Source organism: Phalacrocorax aristotelis, chromosome 16 (assembly GCF_949628215.1).
Source record: "Phalacrocorax aristotelis chromosome 16, bGulAri2.1, whole genome shotgun sequence".
Lineage (NCBI taxonomy): Eukaryota > Metazoa > Chordata > Aves > Suliformes > Phalacrocoracidae > Phalacrocorax > Phalacrocorax aristotelis.
In genome coordinates, this window is record NC_134291.1 from 5,717,063 (window position 1) to 5,740,033 (window position 22,971).

Here is a 22,971-nt window from a genome sequence, read left to right on the forward strand (position 1 = left end):
CTCTGTCTCTCCAGCAGTGCCTTCATCCCGGTGAAGTGGGCAGAGAGCCCAGCTTTGCCTCTGGGCACGGACACGGCTTCTGACCACAGCTAAGCCAGGCGCCGCAGGCACACGTTGGTGGGGACAGCCAACACTGCAGCCACACAACCCACTTCTGAGCCACCCTCTTGCCAGAAAGCTGTCCTGCCACAGCTATTCACATTTGAGGGAGGTGTCAGAGCTGCTTGCCCTTTAGGATGAGAAGAAACAGCGGAAATGTGGGCAGGCAAACCCGGTCCAAGCCCTGCCTGAGCCTGCAGGGAACCTGTGGGAGGTGACTGCGCTCACACTACTATGTTGGATGAAACCTGGAGATGGGGCTCCCAGTCCCTGACTCTGCTGCAGGGCACACGGTTTGCAGATGCTTCGGCAGCAGTTGCCAGGAGTCGTGCCAGCCCAGCTGCCCAAGGTGCCGGCTGCTGCCGCATGCCCTGGTGCTGCTGGGCACTTGTGCTGCTCCAAGGGCACCACAGGGCCGAGGGTCTGGGCATCCAAGGACACTGCAGCCTGGTCTCGTTTGTGGCAAGGCAGAGGCCAATGGTCCTGCTGCCCACGTGCCCCGGCAGCCTCCCAGGCCCCTGGCATCCTGCCTGCACGAGGAGGGGTGAGATGGTGGCCTGCCACATTGCTAGAATGGTCAGGGCAAGGGCAGGCAGGCAGGACAGATGCTGGATAGTCTGGGGGTGCAGGGGGACACAGTATGGGGAGGCCCCACTTCCCAGCAGGGTGCAGAGCTCCCTGCCTGGCTGACCCCAGGGGACGAGAAGAAGCCACTCGGCAGGGACAGCCATGGGGATAGCCACTGGCACAGTCCCGGGACCAAGACAGGTGCTGCAGAGCTGGCAGCCCTGGGCCAGGAGGGCGAGTGAGGGCGGGAAAGGATGTGCCAAGCAAAGTGAAGATGAAGGCAGAGAGGCCAACGTGGCCAATGGCCAGCTGGCGCCCGGCACAGGCTGGGGAAGCACCCTGGGTGCTGCACGGCCCTGGAGGCCACGTGCATGGGTCAAAGCCAACTCTGCCCACGGAGCTGGGGATGGGTCCGTGCCCGGGGCAGAGCTGCCCGGCAGAGGAGATGAGTGCATCTGCTTACAGCCCAGTGCTGGCGTGAGTCATTGTCTGGGCTAAATGAAAACACGTGTTCAGCCTCTTACGGGCTCCTTACTCAGCTTGCGGAGGTGCCGGACAATGTAAACAGGGGCCAGGGGGACACAACAGATAGGATGGGACCAGCCTGGCTGGGCTCTTGGGTGGGCCCCTTTTGCCCCCAGCTCTCTGGGTCGTAGGTCCTCCCACCCAACCGCATCCTGGCCATTGCAGGAACAGGACCCATCCCTCGCCCAAACACAGCTGGTCCCCACAGCGAGGCAGTGCCAGGGCAGGCAGGGGAGGCACAGGGGGCACAAGGCCAAAGGACCCCCCTGAACCACACCAGCTGGTCCCAGAACTGAAGCCCTGCCTACTGTCAGAGCTGCTTGAGGGGCCGGGCGGTAACAGGGACCCCAGATGCAGGGAGGCACCCCAATAGCCCAAACACACACTGGTATCAGCTGGGGGCTTGTGCCCACAGCTACAAGGCAGACACTTATCAAGCTGTGCCCCTGCCTGCTCCCTCCCGCACTGGGCACACGGTCCCTCCACCAGCAGCAGTGTCGCAGACACCCTGGGCTGCCAGGAGGTCACCCTGATATTGCACTGAACCTGTCCCATGGGGCTCCGGACAGCAGCCCAGTTCTGGGGGGTAGAGAGGAGGAGGTCCCACTCCTGCTGGGAGAGGGTCCTGGCACTATGGCCACCCTGTACCCCACCAGCTGCCCGATGACAACTGGGTGCAGGGTCTGTGCCTCCAGATCTCCCCTGCTAAACTCCGGGGGCACCACAGAGCCAAACACTGGCCCTGGCCCCTTGCTGGTGTGAAGCTGTGCTGCCCTGCAAACTGGGGCAGGGGCTGGGCTGAGCTGGGGGGAGCATGGGCCAGGCCAGGAGCTGCAATCCTTGCAGTTAGCAGGGTGGGAAGGAGGCCCTGGGGGCTTGCAGATGCCCATGTTTTGCACTTTTCGCTCTGGAGACCAGTGCAAGTTCCTCCCAGGGACCACAGGCTGCTGCTGCAATTTCACAACACTGCTGGTGAGCTCGGGCAGGGCTCCCCAGCCAGCAAGGCCCCAGGGCTGCTGCAAATGCTTCCCAGCTGCTGATGGCTCTGGGAAGCCAAGCTGGTGCTTTTGGCTCTCCCTCCTGCGCCGAGCACAGCAGGTCTTGGAGCAGACACAGCTGCACCACCCACCGGCTCCCGACAGCTTCAGTCCAGGTCCTGGCTCTCTGCGAGCTCTGGGTCTAGAGGCACCTCTGGGGCCGGAGCCATGCACAGACAAGGCTGGGAGAAGATACGCAGCCAGCAAACCATGTATCTCCTTGGGGTGCAGGCTGGTAATGGCATGGGGCCAGGCACAGGGATGTGCCCACGTTACACCTGGCCCTGGCTGTTGGCCCCATCAGTTGCTTGGGGCCACACTCACTTCTCCCAGCCCCGGAGGGAGAGCTGCTATGCTGGTACTGCTGTGCCAGGAACAGCCCCAGCTGTCAGCACTTGAGGCTGCTAAAAGCCTCTTCCCTGGTGCTACTGGCAGTGTGGGAACTGCTGCATCCCCCTCAGAGACAGGGGCAGAGGGACACCGCCACAGTCCCCTCCTATGTGAGACTTTGCCCAAAAAAACAGTGCCCAGGACTGCCTGTCAGCCCAGCTACCACCCCACCCAGCTTATGAGAAAAGGGAAGGAAAACCAGCTTCTGGGTAAAAAGCCTGATGAAATACTGTGTAACTATGTCATAGATGGCCCTCGCCTGCCCTTGCTGTGACGCCTGATGTGCGCCAACCTCTGCCCTGTCACCCTGACCCCAGGAGGGTCAGGAATGGGGCAGCATCTGGCCAATCATGCCCACAGGGATGCTTGTGCCCACATCTCTGGTGCATTCCCAAGTCAGGTGCTGGGGGCATGGAGACGAGGGAGGGTGGCCCCAGGACAGGCTGCCAGCATGGCTGGGCTCCAGGGCCCAGGTCGGACCCGTGCCCCCAGGTACCAGGAGGGGCCCAGTGTTCCAGCTGGACACCCCTTCTTCCACCTGGGCAGCACCACGCCATGGTGGGATGGCGAAGCAGAGCAGCAGAGCTGGGGCTCAGGCTCCTCCTTGGCTTCAAACCCAGAGCCCAGATGTCACTAAAGCCACCAACTCATTGCAGGTTTCTGTTGTAATTAGGGGCTGGGAGCTAATGGCTGCACTGTGGGGCCTGCCCAGGAAACCCGTGCACAGGCGCTTTGCCGTCTGCCTCCTGGGCTGAGACTCACAGCACCCTGTGGTGGCAGTCCCTTGCCACCAGGTGCCACTGCCGAAACACGTGCACCACACCTGCTGCAGCAGAGCCAACGCTTTACAGGAGATGCCAAGGCCAACTACAGACCTGGAGCGCTGCCCAGCATCCCACGGCTGAGCCGGGGGTGCGTGCCCGGCTAGGGAGCATGGTGGCAGGGCCTGCCCCAGCGACCCTCGGCCTCCCTCACCCCTCTGGTCCAGTGCAAAAGGTCGGTTAAATAAACTCAATGCCTTCATATTTCACGCTTCCGATCCTGGTCTCAGGTAGGAGGAAGCGCCCGTCCAGCGTGAAGGCCATGATGTAGCTGGCGATCTTGCCGGTTGTCCTCTTCCGATTTCAGGTGCCACGATGATCTGGTCGTCCGTGTCTGGGATGAACTTGAAGGAGGAGAAGCCATGGGTGGGGATTACCTCGCCCACACGTCCCACTGTCACGTCCCCGAAGTCCTGGGTGGAGCTCAGCAGCAGGTTGGTGCCTCGACGCTCGTCCGCCTTCTCGTTGTATCGCTCATGGCTGGCGCGGCGTGGCAGGAAGAACCAGCGCTGCAGAGTGTCGCTCCAGGAAGCCGACTCATGGATCAGGTAACCTGCGGCAGGGAGCGGCGTCTGACGGCACGTGGCAAACAGGGCACCCGCCAGGCTGGGGTGGGACCTTTCCCCACTCCAAAAGATACTGCAGCCAGGGAGGCTGCAGCCCCATGCAGGCAACCACTGCAAATGTTTCTACCTCCCCCTGCCCCGCTGCCCGTGCAGCAGCTCCCCAATTCCTCCCAGAGCCACTTAGGGGCACCTCAGCACGGCCTCCTCTGCCTGGGGGCCTGGCTGCCAGGTACAGCACCGGCTGAGCCACCCTCCAGCTGCTTATGGCACAGACAGAGGAGAAAACTGACCAGGGGCAGGCTCTGGCCTCTCCACCAGCACATGGGGAAGTCTCTGGCCTCCAGCATCCTTTAAATCTCACACAAATCCCAGTATCTGTGGGGAGGGAGACCCCAGCCCTGGAACCCGCAGAGGGTGTGGGACACGGGACAGCAGGAGGGCGCTCACTCAGTACCTGGGGGTCGGATCCCTGCTGCAGCCCTTAGCGCGTTGTAGTTTGCCACCCAGTTCTCATGGCCCACGTCGCCCTTGTAACCGACGACCTTCACCCACTCGGGGTTCTCATTCACCACCTCCCCCGTCGTCGTGGTCCACTCCTTGCCCAGTCCCCCCTACGTAGAGGTTGCTCATCCTTTACCAGCCAGCCACTCTGCCTTGAAGCCTGCAGCAGAAAGAACGGCACAAGCGGGGCTCAGCCAGCACACGGACATCAGACTGACCCCCACTCCCCCGAATGCCACACCAGACAGCCTGGTGCTGGGCACAGCCTTCCCCTACACAGCCAGCTGGTCCCAGGCAGGAACTGCCTCCATCCTGGCCAGGTTTACGGGGTTGTAGAAAAAGTGCACCCCACCCCAGCAAGCCGCAAAGACCCAAGGCGCGTCACTACTCTGCATCTGCAGGGTGGGACAGGAGAGCTCACCTTTCCCTACTGTGCCGTCCCCATCTGGGAGGATCACCCAGGGCACCACCTTGTTGCCCTCAATCTGGTAGACCACTCCTGTCCGGTCGTCCACAGTGTACAGCTTCCCATTGAAGACAACCAGCTCAGAAAGCTCCATGCCCCTGCCCTTCTCAGCCAGGTGGGACTGCAGCATGCTCTCATCTTTGTCCCACTCCACCGTCACGCTGTCCCCGCTGTCCGACAGGACCAGGTAGCCCTTCTTCAGGTAACTGAACCAGGTGTGCTCCGCAGGAGCCTCGGGACTGCGTGTCCAGGTCCGCAATGACTCCAATGCGGTAGCGCACAACCCTCGGGGTTTTTCTGGGGTGGGGACAGTGGGTAGGTGTCATTGTAGCGGTCCCCTGCCTGTAGGCTGAGCTGCCAGTTGCGAGGGTTGGGTGGACCGTGCCGTGCTGGGGAAGAGCGGTGGAGGCAGAAGAGCAGCAGCACAAACCCCACGCAGGCTGATGACACCACGATGGCCCTCCAGCGCAGTCGGAAGCGGGGATCAGCACCCTTGGTCATGGACGCGAGGACAGGCAGACCACCCACGCTGATCCGGAGGGGGCTCATAGGACTCATGGCAGGGCGGGATGGGCATCAGACTGGGGGCAAGGAGAGCCTGATGGCAAAGAGGGGAGGAGGCAGGTCAGAGAGCTGGAACTTGGTGCTGCACTGAATTCAGGGGGTGGCAGGGTACAGCAATGAGGGAAAGGTAAGGGGCTCCACCCCCCACCTGCAGCAGAAGAAAGTGTTGCTGCCTCATACAGGGAAGAGCCAGCTCACCAAGGGGGCTGCTTTGCTCCTGGAGCCACCCTCAGCCCCTTCTCACCCTTGTCCCCTGCATTCCCAGACCAGAATGAGCCCTGGCACATCGGCAGGCATGCACAACCTTCTCAGCACCTCTACCTGTCCCCAGGTCTGCAGCAGCCCAGGTAGGGAGCCGAGGCACCCTGCCTGGGGCGAGCCCCTGGGACCTGCGTTGGGGTGTCCTGCTGAGCAGCGCTCCCGCATGGCCCCAGTGAAGAAGGAGGTTCCCCTCAGGTGATGAGGATGACCCTTGCTGCCTCCAGAGCAGCTGTTGGCCTGGCCCAGCTCCTGCAGCCCCCAGGAATTGGCCCTGCTGGTGAGCGGTGAGCATGTCCCCCAGGCCCCATGGGCACACGGGGAGACACGTGGCAGCTCCGCCCGAGCAGGATGCCAACGTCTGAGCAGGAAGCACAGCACCCAGGTCCAAGGGACACACACACTGATCTGCCCAGCCTTATAGTAACAGCAAACCCCACCCAGTCCCCCCAGCCAGGCCTGCCATGGTCAAAAGGTCTTCTCCGGACAGGACTCATATGTGGGTACCTTCAGCCCACCCAGGGCTGTGCCCACACTGCAGTGCCTCTCCCTGCCACCTTCCCTCCATGCAGCACAAGGGATGTGGCAGCTCCCCGGAGTCCTGCAGATAGGCACTCCAGGCTGTGTGGGATGCAGGGAGCAAGCAGCTCCCCAGGACTAGAAGCTGCTCCAGCACCACCCACTCTCACCCCGTGTCATGCAGCACCGAGCAAGGACACCCCGCTAGACAGTGGTCCCCCAGCTGGGGCTGAGCAGGGGGGGTCCCCAGCCACTGGCCCAGGGCTGTCCCCAAAGGGTCAGTTGTCCCCAAAGGGCCGGTCCACCGTCCACAGCAGGGCCCCCGGGCCTGGTGCTGGGCAGGGGCCGTGCTCCCCGCAGGCAGCCGTGCGGTGGGGCTCTCAATGTGCCTTTCAGCAGCCCAAGGTGCGAACAGAGGCTGCATTGAGTGTGGGGGGCCGAGCCCCGGGCAGGCGGGTGCGCTCCCAGCCGCGGCTTGGACACCGGAGAGCCCACAGGGGACGGCTGCTCGCCCCGGGGCCCCGCTGCAGCGGGCGACGGACCCCGCAGGGTGGGGAGCGACCCTCCGTCCTGCCGGGACACCATAGCATGACCCTCGGCGGGGTGCACCGGCCCCCACCGCAGCTGTAGGGACGCGAGCACGGTCACGGGGACCACCAGCCCCCGCCCCGGGCATGGACCCGGGAACACCCCGGTTCCACTGGGTGAGCCCTTGGGGACCCTCGAGCCCCCTTCCCCCGAGCGAGCTGCCGGGAAGGCAGCGCACCACCCGGCCTCAGCCGGGTCTTAAGGACCCTCGAGAGCCCCCGCACATCGGGCACAGCCTGCGGGACCCCTATGCTCCCACCCGAGCAGGGTGCGCGGGGCCCGCGGTGTCCCCGCCCCAGCCCGGCAAAGACCCCCGTGCTGCAGGCCCAGCCCAGCCTTAGTACCCCAGGCTGCTGCCCGGGCCCCCCGCCCGCCCCGGCCCCCCGCCCCGGTGTCCCTGCTCACCGCGGCGCCGCCCGCCTCCCCCGCTGCCGCCGAGCGCAGCCGCCGCCGCCGCCGCCTACAGCTCCCGGCAGGCCCCGCGCGCCGCCACGGTAACCGGCAGCGGCCAAACCACGGCGACAGGAACGAGAACTACAACTCCCGGCAGCCCCTGCGCGCCGCAGCACACGCCGTACTTCCCGCCGCGCCGCGGGGGCTGCTGGGGGATGTAGTCCGCTCCGCGGCCTGCTCCCCGCCCGAACCGGGCCGGGTCCGATACGGGCCGATCAGCCCCGACTGGAGCCGACCCTCTCCGCGCACGGGCGGTTGGAGCCCAGCGGCTTTGGGCCGCGGTGTGGCGGCTGAGCCGGCCCTGCGGGGTTGTCCCTCCTTCAGCCCAGCCCCGGGTGGGCCCAGCCCAGCTGCTCAGTGAGCATGACCCCGGTGCCGCCCCCGGTGCTGGCAGGTCGCAGCCCCCGTTCCCCCTGCCACGCCTGCGGTGTCCCAGACGTGCCCTGTGGCCCCACCACCACTTGGCGTGCGGGGACAGATCCTGCCCAGCGCGGTGGGACACGTGTGCATGTCTGGCTGCCAGCAGCCACACGCAAAAGGCCCATCCCCAGTCTGGGCTGGGCCGAGTCCAGTGCCCCCGGGGGCTGGGGAATGGCTGGCGGCTGTCCCAGCGTGAGGCAGGGTCCTGCCCCGGAGTGGAGCTGCGGCTGCCAGGGTCCCAGCCCCCCGCGCCAACTCCAGCATCTGGAGACACTTCCCCGCATGTGCCGCCTCCGCTCCCTGACCTCAGGCCAGCACTGGCCATGGCCATGGGCCCAGCGCTGGCAGGCGCTGGGAGCACACATGGTTAACACCAGCTGCCTGCGCCGCTGGGCTTATATCTGGCAGTGGGAGGGCTGCGCGCCTCGTCCTGCTCCTCCGCTGCCTCCTTTACTTTATAAAAAGTGCATTTCCGCCCAGGCTGACGGAGAAGAGGGTGTTGGAGTGGGAGGCAGCCGATCTGCTGCGGGCAGGCTTTGCCCCGTGCCTGGGGGCAGGCAGGGCAGCATCGGGGGATGCTCTAGGGAAGGAAAGGCAGCGCCAGGAGGGAGCAGCCCTGCCCTGGAGGTAGGTGGAGACAGATTTGGGGGGAGGGCGTCCTGCAGGCCTGGGGACCAGCACCCTGGTGCTGCACCTTGTTGTGTACCCATCTGTGGGTGCTGTTGGCAATGGGTGCTGCAGAATTGGGGTGGACTCACCCAGGAGGTGGCTGTGCCTTGCTAGGCACACAGGTGCCCTGTGGTATGCCCAGCAAGTAGGACCCATACCTCCTCCTGCTCTGGGTGAGGGCCCTGCCCTGCCTGCAGAGGGGGTGGTGGGGACCCCAGGTCTGAGCCTTGGGGTCCTCTGAGGGCACAGCCCAACCTGCTGCAGCTCTGGGTTAGTGCTGGATATTGCAGCACAGGCTGGACCCTGTACAGATCGACTGCGGCTCCCACAGCCTTGCCTCAGCCGTGTGCCCAAAAAAGCCATTTCCCACAAGCATGTCAAACCTAGAGCTCAGCCACTCCTTGGCATGTCTCTGGGGGACACAGTGGCTGCTGGGGTCCCCAGCATACCATCTTGCTGGTGCTGCAAGAGCTGGAGGGCTGCAACCTCCCTGTTTGTCCTTGGCTGCAGCTGCCCCATGCAGCTCCCACCCTGCAGCCCACCAGGTCTGCGCTGTCCCAGCTGCTGCAGCAAAAGGCGGGGGGAGCCAGCCCACCAGCATGTCCCAGGACATCAGAGGCATCCCAGCTCCAGCTGCTGTGGCTCGGGGAGGGCTGTATCTACCACCCTGTGTGGTGGACATGCAGGTCCTGCTCCCTCCATGCTGCCCCACTGCTCTGAGCCCCCTCATCCCTCCCCTGGGGTCTGTTCTTGTTTCATCCTGGTCTTTATCACCGCCTGGAATGTATTTCAGGATGTTTTGACTTGCAGTCCCAAGGCTTTAGCAGCCACTAAATTTAAATCTCCAAACCGCTCCTGGAGAGCATCCAGCCCTGACAGGAAAAACAGCGTCCCTTCAGCAAGACTGTATACGGGCACCACTCGCCCCACGCGCCTACGGCGTGCTGGGGGAGACATGTGCTCAGAGGCGTGCTTGCCTCCATTTCCAGCCCTACAACAGCCTAGGAAGCATGCTGCCTTTCTCAGTGGGAATTTCCTGGTGAAGGATCTCTTCTCCTTGCGGAGCAGTTGCCTGCAAAGCTGTGTTTTCCCCAGGGCTTACCCTGCTGCGAGTCCCAGGGGAGTATCTGGTTTGACGGTCCCATTGCTGAGGGAAAGCCACGAGCTTCCCAAAACCCTGGCTGGCTGCATGCCATGTTTACTGGCATGTGGCTGGCACAGCTGGAGGCCAAGCAGGGTGAAGAGAACCAGGGCCAAGGCTCCCTTGGATAGTATCTGCTCACAAGCCCCTGGCTGGGCAGCTCCATTGCTCTGTCCCTGTGTCCACTTCTGCTCTGCCTGCAGAGTGGAGTGCGGGCAGGCACCAGGCCAGGGTGCAGGCAGGGAGGATGCAGTGTCAGGCTGCCTGTGCGCACTGCCCACAGCCCAGCCTCTCCCCATACCCAGCAGCGCCAGTGACACACGGTGGGGGGACGCCAGAGGCAAGGGAGACACAGTCACCTGGGAAGTGCATGAGGGGATGGGCCATTTGCAGAGGGTGCGAGCAGCAGGAAAGCCCTTTGGAGTCTTTCCCCATCCCTCCGCCCCTTCCTGGCCCCAGAAAATATGACTCATAAGCTAGGCATCCATCCTGGCCTCAAACACCCTCCGCACCCACTGCCAGAGCACGCCCGCCTGGACCCCGCCAGCCCCCACACTTGGGGGACAATGGCAACAGCCTGCCTGGAGGCTGGCCCAGCCTGGCGATCACCAACTGGGGACCCCAGTGCTCGGAGAGCAGGTGTTCACCAGAACAGCAGGATTCTACCCCAAACTCCTTCCCCATGGCCTGGCCCACCCCCAGGTCACAGGGCTGTGCTGTGCAGGACCCTTTGCCCCTTGGGGCAGGCGCTCCAGGATCCCGGCAGAGCCCGCGCAGAATGGCCAGACAGTGCTGGGGGAGGCTGTTTCGGGAGGGGAGAAAGGCAAAGACCGTACCCCTTCAGGAAGGCACCTGACCAAGACAGAAGCCTGGCGAGCAGCCTTCCACATCCCAGCGCTGCAGGGTATGGGACCAGGCAGCCCATACCTGCAGCCATGTGCCCACCCAATCGTGCCCTGGTACCACCTGGGACCCTGCTGCCATGGGATGCCGAGCGGCTGGGCAGTGCCATGTGTGTGTTTGGCCATGGCTGCCCTGGCACCTCTGGAGCTGCAGGTCTAGGTGCTGTGTGCCCAGCCCCACGCCTCAAGTGGATACAGCTGTGATATGGCAGAGAAGGGCAGTGGAGCTGCCCAGGTTGGGCCATGGTGCCACTGGCTACTGCAAATATTAGCTTTGGCCGCACACAGGTTGTAGACTCCCAGAAAGGTTTCTCTCCATGGTGGCCAGCTCCCAGCTGGGGCTGCCAGCCCACATCCATGTCGCCAGAGAAGCGGGTCTTGTCGCCTTGCAAACCCTCAGACCAAGGGCCCAGGCACAGGGGTGGGCGCCAAGGGCTGGCAGTTCCTGGGGCACAGGAGTGCCTTTCAGGGGGTCTGCACACCAGGCGTCCTTGTACACCCTGGGGAGGGAGGAAGGATGCAGATCGCCTCCCCAGGCAGGGCTGGGGTCTCCCACAACAGCCAGGGCTGCACCCCAATATTTGCCCCACAGCATCTGGAGCTGCCTGTAATTTTCCCAGGCGCTGACACCCTGACTTGCGGCTCTTGGGCATCCATGGGAGGCAGCTGGAGCCAGGCTGAGTAGGAACAGCAGTGTTTGCCCCAGGGCTTGGACAGGACTGCTCCACTCCACCGTCAGCTCCCCAGGTAAGCCACTCTTCCACTCATGCCAGAGCTCTGGGGGCTGCATGGCCCCACCTTCCAGCTTGTTGGTGAGCCCAGAGCCCCTGCACTGCCGCAAACATGGGTATCCCCGGGTGCGCACTGCAGTGTCATCGAGGCACAGAGCCCAGCTAAAAGCAGCTATTTAGGTACAGATGGTCCCTGCAGCTGCAAGATATGTTTGTGCCCATGCTGCGGGCGCCGCTGCGGAAGGGCTGTTGCAAGAGCAGACTTTTGGGGCTGGAAGCATAGCTGTGTCCTGCGCAGGGCTGCGTGGTGCACCAGCTCCTGTCCCAGGGACAGCGCAGGGCACAGCCAGGCTGGCGCGGCACGGTGTCTCCACAGCTCCTGGCATCTTGCAGGGCATTGCCACAGCATGGAGGGGCTTTGGGCGCTCCGTGTCCTGCTGCTTTCCTGCCTGCTGCTGCCCTCCCCCATGGGGAGCCAGACCAGCCCCAGCCCTGACTGGCGTTTGCAGACAGACCCCGAGGAGGCACCATCCCAGCACCACACTGCCAGGTGAGGGGACCCGGGCGACAGGGCAGCCCTGGCACCACAAAGAGCCCCGACCCCCACCCATAGCTCCATGTTGCACTTTGGGTTCTGCCCTCCCCAGGGCCACACAGGAGCAGAAGGCCGGCAGTGCCCAGGAGGGGCTGCCCCCACGACCCCGCTGCGTCCGCTGCTGCGAGCCACCCGAGCAGCGCTTCTACCCCCAGTACCAGCCCCTGCCTCAGATCAACATGACCATCCTGAAAGGTGAGGGCTGGCAGGGCCCCATGCTGTGGCACTGCCCGTGGCCACTGTGGCCAAACATGCAGCCTGGGCACCCCATGCCACCATGAGCCTGCCTAGTCTACCAACATCACACCTGGACCAGTGCTGCTCGCTGGGGTGCCAGTCTCACACAAACTGGGAGCAAGAAGCTGGGGCTGGTGCCTGTGGTCCAGCACCCTGCATGGGCAGAGGAGTGCTGGGCCCGAGACACCCCGGGGCATGAGCTGCTCCTGCTCTGGTGGCCTCTGGGCAGCAGCTTTGGAGGCAGCATCAGAGCCCAGGGAGGGGGCAGGGGTTGGGATGGGGGGGTCCCTGCTGTCTCCATCCCCTTCTGTCAGGCAAAGGGGCTTCCAGGGCACTGGGTTTAGAGGTGGCACCACCTCTGACAGCACAACTGTCCCTCCTGCTTTGCCCAGGTGAGAAGGGGGACCGTGGCGAGCGAGGCATGCAGGGCAAGTTTGGCAAGACAGGGGTGGCTGGTAGCAGGGGCCACACAGGGCCCAAGGGACAGAAGGGCAGCATGGGTGCCCCGGGGGAGCGCTGCAAGAGCCACTATGCCGCCTTCTCGGTGGGCCGCAAGAAACCCCTGCACAGCAACGACTACTACCAGACCCTCATCTTTGACACGGAGTTTGTCAACCTCTATGACCACTTCAACATGTTCACGGGCAAGTTTTACTGCTACGTCCCTGGGATCTACTACTTCAGCCTCAACGTGCATACCTGGAACCAGAAGGAGACATACCTACACATCATGCGCAATGGGGTGGAGGTGGTGATCCTCTACGCCCAGGTGAGCGACCGTAGCATCATGCAGAGCCAGAGTGTCATGCTGGAGCTGCAGGAGCAGGATGAGGTTTGGGTGCGGCTCTACAAGGGCGAGCGCGAGAATGCTGTCTTCAGTGATGAGTACGACACTTACATCACTTTCAGCGGCCACCTCATCAAGTACAGCGGGGACCCCTGAGCACCTGCTCCATCCTGCTCCCCCTCCCCTGGAGCGGGTGTCCAAGGAACCCTTGCTGCCCCCTCACCCAGGGCATGCCACCCATCATTAAGCTGTTAGCCCTTATATGTGCCACTACCCTCAGCAGCTGCATGAGTGTGTAAATACCCCCACACCCAGCTCCTCAAGGCCAATTGGATGCACCTGGAGGAGTCTGAGCCATTTCCAGGCCCTGTTCCATTTGTGACCCAGGAAGTGGCTGCTCAACTAGGGCAGGCAGAAAGCTCATCCCTACCTGCACGTGCTTCAGAGCTGGGTTTGCTGGGACACAGGCATTAGTGGCACTTACTGTGAGCTGGCACCAGCTGAACGGGTTTGACAGCCAGTGCCTTGGTGTGAGGCAGCACAGACACGTGCCCTGTGTTCCTTCCCTGCCTCGCTCACCTTGTGCTGTGCTCTGCAGGCTCCTTCTCCTGGAAAAGGGGCAGAGGGTCCTCAGGATCCAGCAGGAAAGGCAACAAAACCACTAAGGGCCCCTCTTTCCTTCCACAGAGCTGCGTCCCAATGGCGTGGCTTTTGCAGCATGGCACTGGGTACCCTTTGGGCTGACACATCTCCCAAGCACTCCCATGGGGGAGCAGATTGCATCAGTTCCCCTCTGCAAGGCCCCGTCACAGTCCCCCCTTGCCGCAGCCTCTGCTCAGTGCTGAGGAGGGGCTGGCTCCCTGCTGGCAGCCCTGGGTGCGGGGCCTTTGGCCTTAGCTGCTTCCTTCTCAGCTAGATTGTCTGCTGGCCAGGCTTTGTATTTTTATAGGTGCAACGGCAGAGTGGGGCCCACGGCAGCGTGCTGCCCCCTGTACAGCTTCTGACCACAATAAACACCCCATGATTTTGAGTCCTATTCCTACTTTCAGTGTGTCCTCTTGCTTTGTGTGTGTGTGTAGCTCTGAGCATCTCAGGGCAGGTACCCTCTCCTGGGGTGCAGGGGCTCCCCGGGAGCCATGGGCTGGCATGGTGCTGCTGAGCTGGTGGTGGGAGGGGAAGGGCAGATTATCCCTAGAGAGCCAGGGAGACCCGAGCTGGGGTCCATGAGGGCCAACTACTCCGTAAGGGCTGGGGAGCTGGGAGCTGAGCACAGTAGCAGAACCTGTCACCTGTGAGCAGGGCAGGCTGGGGTGGCGGCTGGGTTTACCAAGAGTCAGGATCATCCAGACGATCTGTGGTGATGAGCCAGGCCTGAGGTCAAGCTGGGAAGCCAGTGGGTCAGGATCCAGACTGATGGGTCCATGGCAGGGCAGGGCAGGGCTGCAGCTGGAGACCAGCATCCCCTCAGCATAGCAGGGAAGTGAGGGACGGCTCAGGGCTGAGCCCCACGGGTGGGTGGGTTTCCAGGTGAGGCTGGTAAGGGCTGGCAGCACCCTCAGGGCCCTGGCACTGCTGTCCCCAGGGACACTGCAGCTGCCCTGCTCACGGCCAGCCCAGGGCTCCATCTCAGCCCTGCGGTAGGGGCAAAGCCCCGCAGCAGCACCTAGCCCCTCGGGTGGCAGGCAGGGCCGGGGCTGCCAGCGCTGCTGGCACATGGCACAGGTAGCAGCTCTGTCCCAGTCTGCACAGCAGGGCCGGTTCTGGGAAAACACGTTGCATCGTGGCACACGTGTCCCATCCTGGGACACACACCCCCTCCCCGGGACACACACTCCCTCCCTGGGACACGCACCCCCTCCCCGGGACACGCACCCCCTCCCCGGGTCACACACCCCCTCCCCGGGACACCCCCCCCCTCCCCGGGACACGCACCCCCCTCCCCGGGACACGCACTCCCTCCCCGGGACACGCACCCCCTCCCCGGGACACGCACTCCCTCCCCGGGACACGCACCCCCTCCCCGGGACACGCACCCCCTCCCCGGGACACACATCCCCGCCCCAGGTCACACGGGTCCAGGCGGCCCGGGGTGGGCGGAGCTCCGCGGGCCGCGCCTCCGGGAGAGCAGGGCCGGGCCGGCGCCGGCGCCGGCGTCAGTGCGGGAAGCGGCGGCGGCAGCGCCATGGCGGAGGCGCAGGAAGGGCCAGGGCGGCGCGGCAAGAGGGCCGGGGCGGAGGAGCCGGCGGAGGCGGAGCGGGACGGCTGGCGGCGGCGGAGGTGGGCGCCGGGCCGGGCCGGGCCGGGCCGCCATCGAGGCCGGGGCCGGGAGCGGGGCCGGGGCTCGGTTTGCCTCGGCGGGCGCTGGCCGCGGTGCTGGCCCGTCCCGTCCCGGCGGCGGGTTCCGGGCCAGCACCGACTCCTGGCCCGGTCCTCACACCTCTCCCCGGGCAGCTTCCAGCCGGCGGCAGAGCGCCGGGGAGCCACTGTCCTGCACGACACCGTCAGCACCCACCCGCAGCCCCTGCCAGGTGAGGCACCGCGGGGAGGCCGCCCGCTGCACCCCTGGCTCCCCACGGGGCCGGGGCCGGTGCTGAGCCGCACAGGCAGCGCTCCCCACTCACCCCGTCCTCCATCTCCCCACCTGCCCCAGCGAGGCAGTTCGACACCAGGACGACGGAGCCCATCAGCTTCTTCTTGTCCAGCCTGGAGGATCTGCTGGCCTGGCAGCCCAACAGCAACGACGACTTCAACGTCTCTGCCGTGCCGCTGGCGAAGCGCCAGCCCCCGCTCCACAGCAAGAGGCCCCGGACACTGGTGTGCCATGACATGCGCGGCGGGTACCTGGAGGACAGGTATGTGCTGGGCGGAGGGGAGATGTGGCAAAGGGGGTCGACATCTCAAACCCCAAACCTCTTCTATTTCTGCTTGATTTGTTTCCTGCTGGCTTGGGTGCAGGTGGGCAGGATGGAGGGGTTTGGATCTTGGTGCCAGAGCATGGTGACCTTGCTCAGGCCAGCCCTAGCCAGGGTCCACAGGGGTGGCTCAGTGCCGCAAATCTGCCCAGCTTCTGGGCCATGAGTCAGGCTCCTGCCCAGCCCCACAGCCATCTGTCAGCCTCCTTCCCGCATTGCCCAACCCTCTTCCCTCTCTTCCTCTACAGGTTCATCCAGGGCTCAGCTACACGCAACCCCTATGTCTTCTACCACTGGCAGTACATTGACATCTTCATCTACTTCAGCCACCACACCATCACCATCCCACCCGTGTGCTGGACCAATGCGGCACACAGGAACGGTGTCCCTGTGCTGGGTGAGGGCAGGACCAGCTGCAGGGCTGGCAGTTGCAGGACCAGTCCCAGGAGAGCCCCAGGCATGCAGTGGATTTGTTGGGGTGTGCAGTCAACGCTGCTCTTACTGCCTCCCTAGGCACATTCATCACAGAGTGGACGGATGGGGAGAAGCTGTGCGAGGCGTTCCTGGCCGGCGGGGAGGAGGCATACCACGCTGTGAGCAAGCAGCTGGCCCGCATCGCCCAGCACTACCGCTTTGATGGCTGGCTGGTCAACATAGAGAACATGCTGAGCGTGAGCCACTGTCGCGGCCTGCCTGCCTCCCCACCGCCTCCCCTGACCTCATGCTGCTCCTGCGTGGGGCCCTTCACCCACTCCGTGCCGACCTCTCCCTGCTCTCTCCTGCCAGGCGGCGGCGGTGGGGAACCTGCCCCACTTCCTGCGGCACTTGACAGCGCAGGTGCACAGCGCCGTGCCAGGGGGGCTGGTGATCTGGTACGACAGTGTCCTGCAGAACGGCGCACTGAGATGGCAGAATGAGCTGAACGAGCAGAATAGGTGAGGCTGGGTCCTGCCTGCCCCGCCACCTTGCCCAAGCAAAACCATCTCGGGCTGGGGATCATGAGCCCTCCCCAAACCCAGCACTTGGGGGTGGCAGAGCATGGCCTGCACAGCTCTCGGTGGGGTTGTCTGTGGGGACAGCTGCAGCGTCAGCCCTGCCACCCTGACCCTCATCCCCAGGGTGTTCTTTGACTCCTGTGACGGGCTGTTCACCAACTACAACTGGAAGGAGGAGCACCTGGAGCGCACGCGCAGGCTGGCTGGGCCGCGCCACACCGACATCTATGTCGGCATCGATGTCTTTGCCCGCGGGGATGTGATCGGTGGTGGCTTCGACACTGACAAGGTGGGTGTGCTGGGGCCAGGCCAAAGCAGGACCCTGGGCCTCCCCGCCGGTGCAGGGCTCTGAGCTCCCACCGTGCTGTGCCATTCTGGGCTGCTAACCTGGGGACGCAGTGGTGAGGAGGGGGGAACCCGGCACCACTGGGCTGCCAGCCATGCATGGAGCGAGAGCTGGGGGATCCCAGTGCTGCGGTACCGGGAGCAGGAGATGCTGCAGCACATCCCCATGGTGTTGTCCTGCCCTACCATGGGGCTAGCGGGACCTGGGGGAGTGGAGACAGAGTTGGTGACAAGGTGACCACCTGGCCCAGCCCATGCTGCTCACTGCTTGTCTCCACAGTCCCTGCACCTGATCCGCCAGCGTGGCCTCTCTGCAGCCATCTTCGCTCCTGGCTGGGTCTACGAGCACCTGGGGGAGGAAAACTTCCTGCACAATGAGACTAAGTGAGGGCGGCTTGGCAGGGGTGGGGGCCGTGGCGGGGAGACAGGCCTGGGAGAACCCCGGGCCAAGAGGGTTGCTGGGCAGCAGGACATTGCTGCTGGGGGATTGTGGCTGCCCGCCGGGACCAGGCTGGCCCTGCTTTGCCCTGGCTGGAGCAGTGCCCAGTGTCATGCCAGTGCAGAGGCTGTAGCAAGGGTCTCTGCTCAGACACCTGCCTTTTCCTCCAGGTTCTGGGGCTTGCTGGCCAAGTACCTGCACACGCACAGCATCTGCACACTGCCCCTTACCACCTCCTTCAGCCTGGGCATGGGCACCAGCAGGTTCCTGGCTGGGAAGGTGGGTGTGTGTCTATGGCACGGCTATGGCTGGGCATGGGAGGGTCCATGCTCCCGGCTCCTTGCCTGGCTCAGCTCACCATGTCCTTCAGGAGGAAGAGGCTGGTCCCTGGTATGACCTGAGTGCTCAGGAGATCCAGCCCCTCTACCTCGAGCAGGAGAGCAAGCTGAGCATCAGCTGCTGCCTGCAGGATGCCTGGTATGGGGGCAGCTCCCTGAGGGTGCAGGGGACCATCCCCCCCAACGAGGAGCATGTGGCTATCCGGTGAGTTGTGGGGCAAAGCCCTCTTGCCATCTCAGCACTGGGCTGATGCTGTGCCGGCATGGCACGGCCCAGGCAGAGCTGTGCAGCCCTGGGGTCTCGTGGTGAGTGCTGAAGGGCGCTCTGCCCACACTGCCCACCAGATCTAACCCAATGCATCTTTTTCTCCCCTCTCTCTCTCTCTGTCTCTCTCTGGGTGGATTTGGGGTCATCAGCCTTTTCTCTTTGCAGATGCCAGCACCCCCCAAGCTCTTCCTGACCCTGGTCTACAAGCTGGAGGGGCCGCACCTTGACAAGTTTGCAGTTTCACTGGAGCTTAGCACCTGTGACTCGGGTACCTGCCATGAGGCCAATGTCACCTCCCCGCCTGGTGAGGACCCTGGCCCCCCTCCGTGCTCTCTGCAGTGAGCACCCATTGCAGGGTGCGGGACAAGCTCGGTCCCTTGCTCCACCTTGACCCTGCTACCTCTGGCAGAGCCCAACGGTCGGCACCAACCCCGGTTCCTCCCAACACCGCCGCCCAGCCTCGCCAAGCTGCTCACTGCCTGCAACCACGGCTCTCACGGCTGGACCGGCCGGTGAGTGCTCTGGTGGCACCCTGCATCCATGGGTGGGTGGGAGAACCCCAGGGCCCCCCAGCACCATGCCCACTCTGCCCATTTGCTTTCAGGTGCTACGAGTTGGACCTGCAGGATTGCACCCTGCGAGACCTCTTTCTGCTTGTGTCCCTCCACCAGTCCAGCCCGCAGGAGATGCCCTTCACCTGCCTCCTCGGGGAGGTCCGGGTGAGTGTCTGCCGATGCCATCTGGGCACCACCTGCCCTGGTGCTGCCCCATGCTGTCCCGTGCTGGGAGAGTTGGGTGGGTGCTCACCGCGATCGGCCTCAGCCCCGACAGTCCTGTGGTTCCCTCCGCAGGTGCTGGATGCAGCCAGCATGGTGGCCTCCCCACCGCAGGTGCAGAGCCTGACGGCCTCGCAGCTCTGGTGGCAGGAGGGCCCTGGGGCAGAGCAGCTCACGCTCAGCCTCACCCTCCGCTGGGCCTTCCCGCCCAGCCGGGCCAGCTGTTTCCGCATCCTCAGCCAGGGCGCCCGCTGCCGCCGGGGCCAGACGCCGCCACAGCTCCTGGGGCTGGTGCACGCCTGCCTGTACCGCGCTGTGGGCCTGGTGGTGCCGCGGCCGGTGGCTGGGCAGTCCTGTGGCCTGGAGCTGCTGGTGGAGCCGGTGCTGCGTGACGAGTTGCCCGTGGACCCCGACCGCTGGGGGTGGCTGACGCTGGTCTACTCGGAGCCAGGCGGTGGCACCAGCCGAGACGGACATTAAAGGAAAGCATGGTACAGCGCTGCATCTGTGTCTCATCTGTGCTGGTGGGTGGGCTGTGGGCAGGGGGCATGGCCGAGACAGTGCTGAGGGCCTGAGAGAGTGGAGGCTGTTTCTTTGCCCTGATTTGGTGGGTCCCTCGTCTCCCACCCTTGCGGTAGAGGCCTGCTGGGTGCTGGCTGGGGTCCTGCGAGGGGCTGCTCTTGGACCCCAGTCCTGATCCAGCAGCCCTTGCTGCCTGCAAGAACCCAGACTGGGGATGCCTGCCCTGAGAACATCCCCCAGCCCTACGTCTGCTCGCCTCGGGGACTAGCCTGGCGTCGGTGTGGAGCTGCCATCTCCAGCTCCACTGTGGCACTGAGTCCCAAAGAGCAGTCCAGTGTGGGTGGCTGCTGTGCCCGTCTGCTGTGGACCCACCCCAGCGTTGCACGGCCCATGCTGCCCTCTCCCCAGGGCTGGCAGGCAGCACTGCCTCCCCTGGATATCTTATGTGGAGAAGGAGAGAAAATTTATAGCAGCAATTATTTTCTCACAGTCTGGTGAGCAAGCAATTAGCAGGCAGGGAGGCAGGCGAGCGCGCCGCACAGCGGGGTCGCCCAGCCCCAGCTCCCTCTGAGCACCAGCCCTGGTCCCACAAACAGTGCTGGCTCCTAGTCAGGAAAATTAATATGTCAGCAGTTAAGCTGCTGCTCCTCCAGTGGGGGACTCACTCTGAAATGAATTATTTGACCGTTCGAAAAATGAAGGGCTCAGCACAGCCAGGAGAGGGCTCTTGCCGTGCCAGCACCCCACTCCCTTGCTACGGTGAGGCTGGGGGGTCCTGGCAGACTCCCCACCTTGCCTGCTGCAGGCTGCAGCCCCCTGCCCAGCGGTGTGCCGGGATGGCCAGACCCACCGTGCCAGCCCAGCCCCATGCCCCTGCGCCAGTGCCCCAGTCAAAACCTGAGTCGCCCTGGTTGAAGAAAGAAATCTTTATTAATAATTTCAATAATAATAATAATAATAATCCTTGTAATAATAATAATAATAATAATACTGTTTATTAGAATGGTCACACCTTTGAAGCATACAGGATGGGTCGGTGCCAGCCTGCGCGCTGGCGGCCAGCGCAGGGGTTTGCTGTAAGGAAGAAGCCAGTACAGCGATGGAAGGAGCTTTGTACAGGGGTAGGGGCGCGGGGCCGGGGTGGCCAGGGCTATGTACACCGGGAATAGAAAAGGGGGAGCTCGTTGCTGGAGCGTCGGGGGCATCTGCAGACTATAAAGTGAGGTTTGAGGAGTGGCAGAGCCACATGGGGCAGGGCGCAGGGGGCGGAGCGCGAGGACGCCCCGTGGGACGGGGCTGCACCCCAGGGTGGGCTCTGCGATGGCCTGTGCTGCCGGGCACTGGACCCGGCATGCTGGCAGCTGCAGACCGACCCCAGGGCTCGGGCTGGTCCCCACAGGCGATGCTGGCCCCCAGTCCTGGGTGATGCCATGGCCGAGATCCCCCGTTGAGGGCTGGCGGTATCCCGCTGTCTTGGGCAGGGACAGGTGGCTGTGAGCATGTCCCATGCCATGGAGCAGGCGGGAGTGGGAACAGGGCAGTCCTTGTCCCAGCTCAGCGCAGGGGGCCACAAGCGGCGTCAGTCAGGGTTGCTCCCTGCAGGGTGGGAGCCTCAGGTGCGTCAGGGAATGGAGGGGAGGGAGGGGAAAGGGATCGCAAGCGAGTTGCAAGCTCCTCTTAACAAAAATTCCCTTTAAAAGGCAGAGGCTTATCCCCCTGCAACGCCCAGCGCCTCAGCAAAGCGGCTGCACCGCTGCCCCAGCTCCCCTTGGGAGCCAAGGCCTCGCACACTCGACACGCTGATGACCGGCAAGCGCCGGAGCTCGGAAAAAACGAAGCCGGGTTCCCACCCTGGCGCCCAGTCCCCAGAGCCGGGGAAGGGGCAGCGTGCCACAGCACTCCACCGGCACCCCCAGCGCCGCCGTGCCGGGGCGGAAAGGAAGACGTGGTGCCCAGGCCCTGCGCCTGGGCAGGCGGAGGCCCCTCCGGACGCCCCCGCGCTCGGCGGCGTGCCAGCTCTCCCTCCCTGCCACGGGCTGCGGGGCCGGGGCGGAGAGGGACCCCTCTGGCGCGTCCGGCTGGTCCGTGCTCGCTGCGGCGCTCCTTCGGGACTCGCTCGGTGCGTGTGTGGACAGTATGGGACTTTCACTTGGCTGTTACCGCTTTGCTTTTTTTTTTTTTGTTGCTTTGCTTTTAATTTTTTTATTTTTTATTTTTTTTGTGTGTGTGTGTGGATTTTTTTTGCCCTTCCTGGTCCCAGAAGGAAACGGCCGCAGTTTCACTACAACAGAAACAGAGAGGCAAGTCTTTTGCTGGAGCAGCGTGCGGGGCAGCCTGGCCAAGCTGCTGTTTGGGAAGGATGCAGGCACCAGCTCGGCCCCCCCGAGCCCCACACTGCACCCCACGGCTCTGGAGCCATCCTGCTGCACCAGAGCTCCTCCATGGAGCAGCACAGTCACCCCAGAGAAGCGCTGCTGCCTGGGGGGCTGCCCCGGGGGGGCTGTCCCTAGCGTCCCTGCCCCAGCCCAGCTCTGTCCCCAGGGAGCATACAGAAGTCCCCACCAGCTCCTGTCTCTTCTATTGGGGGCAGAGGGGCTGCTCCGGGGCTGCAGTCAGCTCTGTGCCCCCCGCCCCTGTGGGCAGAGCATCCCCTCCTGCCTCATGGGGGGACAAGCCCCCTGCCCCCCAGAGCAAGGGCAGCACCCGCTGGGGGATCAGGCTGGGGCGGAGCTGCCCAGGGACCCCATGACCCGGCTCTGGGAGCGGGGTGCCACTGGGGCCGAGGGCTGGCCCCACTCCCCGCAGTCCACAGGGATGCCGGGGGCAGGGGCCGCCCGGGGTCCTGCGGTGCTCGGCATCACCGAGGCGCAGGGCTGCACCGGGGCAGGCGGACGGTGCAGGAGATGCGGGCAGGCGGCGGGATGGAGCGGCTTGAGGTAACCCTACAGGTGTGGGCTGCCGAGGCTCAGCGGAGCCCAGCCCCAGGCCCAGGCCCAGCCCCAGCCTGCCTGGGCAGGGCCCGCGGTTCCTCCAGAGGCTCGGCCTCGGCTCTGTCTGCCTGGTTTGGTTTGGTGCTAGTGAGCAGTCAGTGTTAGTGGTGGGAGGGGCTGTGTCTGTCTTGCTAGTAGGGAGTGAAGCGGCTGTACCCTCCTCGGTATAGACTAGCCTGCAACATCAAAGATGAAAAAAAAGCCAATCAGTATTCGAGAGAGAGGCAAAGCCCAGTTCTTCCCTTTTTTTTCCTTCTTTTTTTTTTTTTTTTTCTCTTTAAAATGACACCAAATCACTTCTGTCCTTGGGACATGAGGGGCGGGCAGGGCCAAGGGTGCCCAGCGCTGCCCAAGCTCTGGGATGGCCACGGGTGCTGCCTTGGGGTGGTGCATGGGCTGGGGGCTGCGGGGTGCCCCAAGCCCCTGTGCCCCCAGCACAGCACCACCATGGCCAGGCCTCCTCCTGCCTGCAGTGACTGCAGAGGAGCCGTCCCCGTCCCCGCTGTGGCACTGGGCTGGTAGCCACCCTGCCCATCCCCACAGGATGGAG

At 64.2% G+C, this 22,971-nt stretch overlaps 4 protein-coding genes across 13 annotated transcripts in view; 2 read left to right on the forward strand and 2 right to left on the reverse strand.

The window, feature by feature from the left end:
• Positions 1-3,445: 3,445 nt before the first annotated feature.
• Positions 3,446-7,437, reverse strand: CANT1 (calcium activated nucleotidase 1). The gene is given in 8 exon segments (XM_075111245.1): positions 3,446-3,727; positions 3,729-3,746; positions 3,748-3,992; positions 4,460-4,666; positions 4,928-5,204; positions 5,206-5,253; positions 5,255-5,570; positions 7,307-7,437. Coding segments are annotated over 7 exon segments (1,179 nt in total). The 5' UTR covers positions 5,531-5,570; positions 7,307-7,437; the 3' UTR covers positions 3,446-3,619.
• A 471-nt stretch (positions 7,438-7,908) lies between these two features.
• Positions 7,909-13,879, forward strand: C1QTNF1 (C1q and TNF related 1). Of its 2 annotated transcripts, none has more exons than XM_075111181.1 (5): positions 7,909-8,401; positions 11,107-11,233; positions 11,611-11,767; positions 11,865-12,007; positions 12,442-13,879. In XM_075111181.1, the coding sequence occupies exons 3-5, from the start codon at positions 11,625-11,627 to the stop codon at positions 12,990-12,992; spliced, it is 837 nt and encodes a 278-aa protein (XP_074967282.1). In that variant the 5' UTR covers positions 7,909-8,401; positions 11,107-11,233; positions 11,611-11,624; the 3' UTR covers positions 12,993-13,879. The 2 variants fall into 2 exon arrangements, with proteins under 2 accessions (XP_074967282.1, XP_074967283.1); XM_075111182.1 differs by having other exon boundaries at positions 8,258-8,401; positions 11,594-11,767.
• Positions 13,880-14,943: 1,064 nt separating this feature from the next.
• On the forward strand, positions 14,944-19,405 carry ENGASE (endo-beta-N-acetylglucosaminidase). The gene is made up of 14 exons (XM_075111180.1): positions 14,944-15,113; positions 15,288-15,364; positions 15,487-15,688; positions 15,997-16,145; positions 16,262-16,419; positions 16,535-16,683; positions 16,867-17,032; positions 17,369-17,472; positions 17,698-17,806; positions 17,898-18,070; positions 18,283-18,437; positions 18,543-18,645; positions 18,738-18,852; positions 18,985-19,405. Exons 1-14 carry the CDS (start codon positions 15,019-15,021, stop codon positions 19,387-19,389), a joined length of 2,160 nt encoding a protein of 719 aa, XP_074967281.1. The 5' UTR covers positions 14,944-15,018; the 3' UTR covers positions 19,390-19,405.
• A 937-nt stretch (positions 19,406-20,342) lies between these two features.
• RBFOX3 (RNA binding fox-1 homolog 3) overlaps positions 20,343-22,971 on the reverse strand; it is a 191,045-nt gene continuing 188,416 nt past the window's right edge. For all 9 annotated transcript variants that reach the window (XM_075110942.1, XM_075110939.1, XM_075110935.1 and 6 more), the window contains one exon: positions 20,343-22,597. In XM_075110942.1, coding sequence (XP_074967043.1) covers positions 22,553-22,597 — 45 coding nt within the window. In that variant the 3' untranslated portion in view covers positions 20,343-22,552. The remainder of the gene's footprint in view (positions 22,598-22,971) is intronic.

Coding starts and splice junctions, on each gene's coding strand:
- ENGASE (XM_075111180.1), top strand. CDS start 15,019: ATGGCGGAGGCGCAGGAAGGGCCAGGGCGGCGCGGCAAGAGGGCCGGG. Junction 18,071..18,282: donor GAGGAGCATGTGGCTATCCG/GTGAGTTGTGGG, acceptor TGGGGTCATCAG/CCTTTTCTCTTTGCAGATGC. Junction 18,853..18,984: donor GCCTCCTCGGGGAGGTCCGG/GTGAGTGTCTGC, acceptor TTCCCTCCGCAG/GTGCTGGATGCAGCCAGCAT.
- C1QTNF1 (XM_075111181.1), top strand. CDS start 11,625: ATGGAGGGGCTTTGGGCGCTCCGTGTCCTGCTGCTTTCCTGCCTGCTG. Junction 11,768..11,864: donor TCCCAGCACCACACTGCCAG/GTGAGGGGACCC, acceptor TGCCCTCCCCAG/GGCCACACAGGAGCAGAAGG. Junction 12,008..12,441: donor CAACATGACCATCCTGAAAG/GTGAGGGCTGGC, acceptor TGCTTTGCCCAG/GTGAGAAGGGGGACCGTGGC.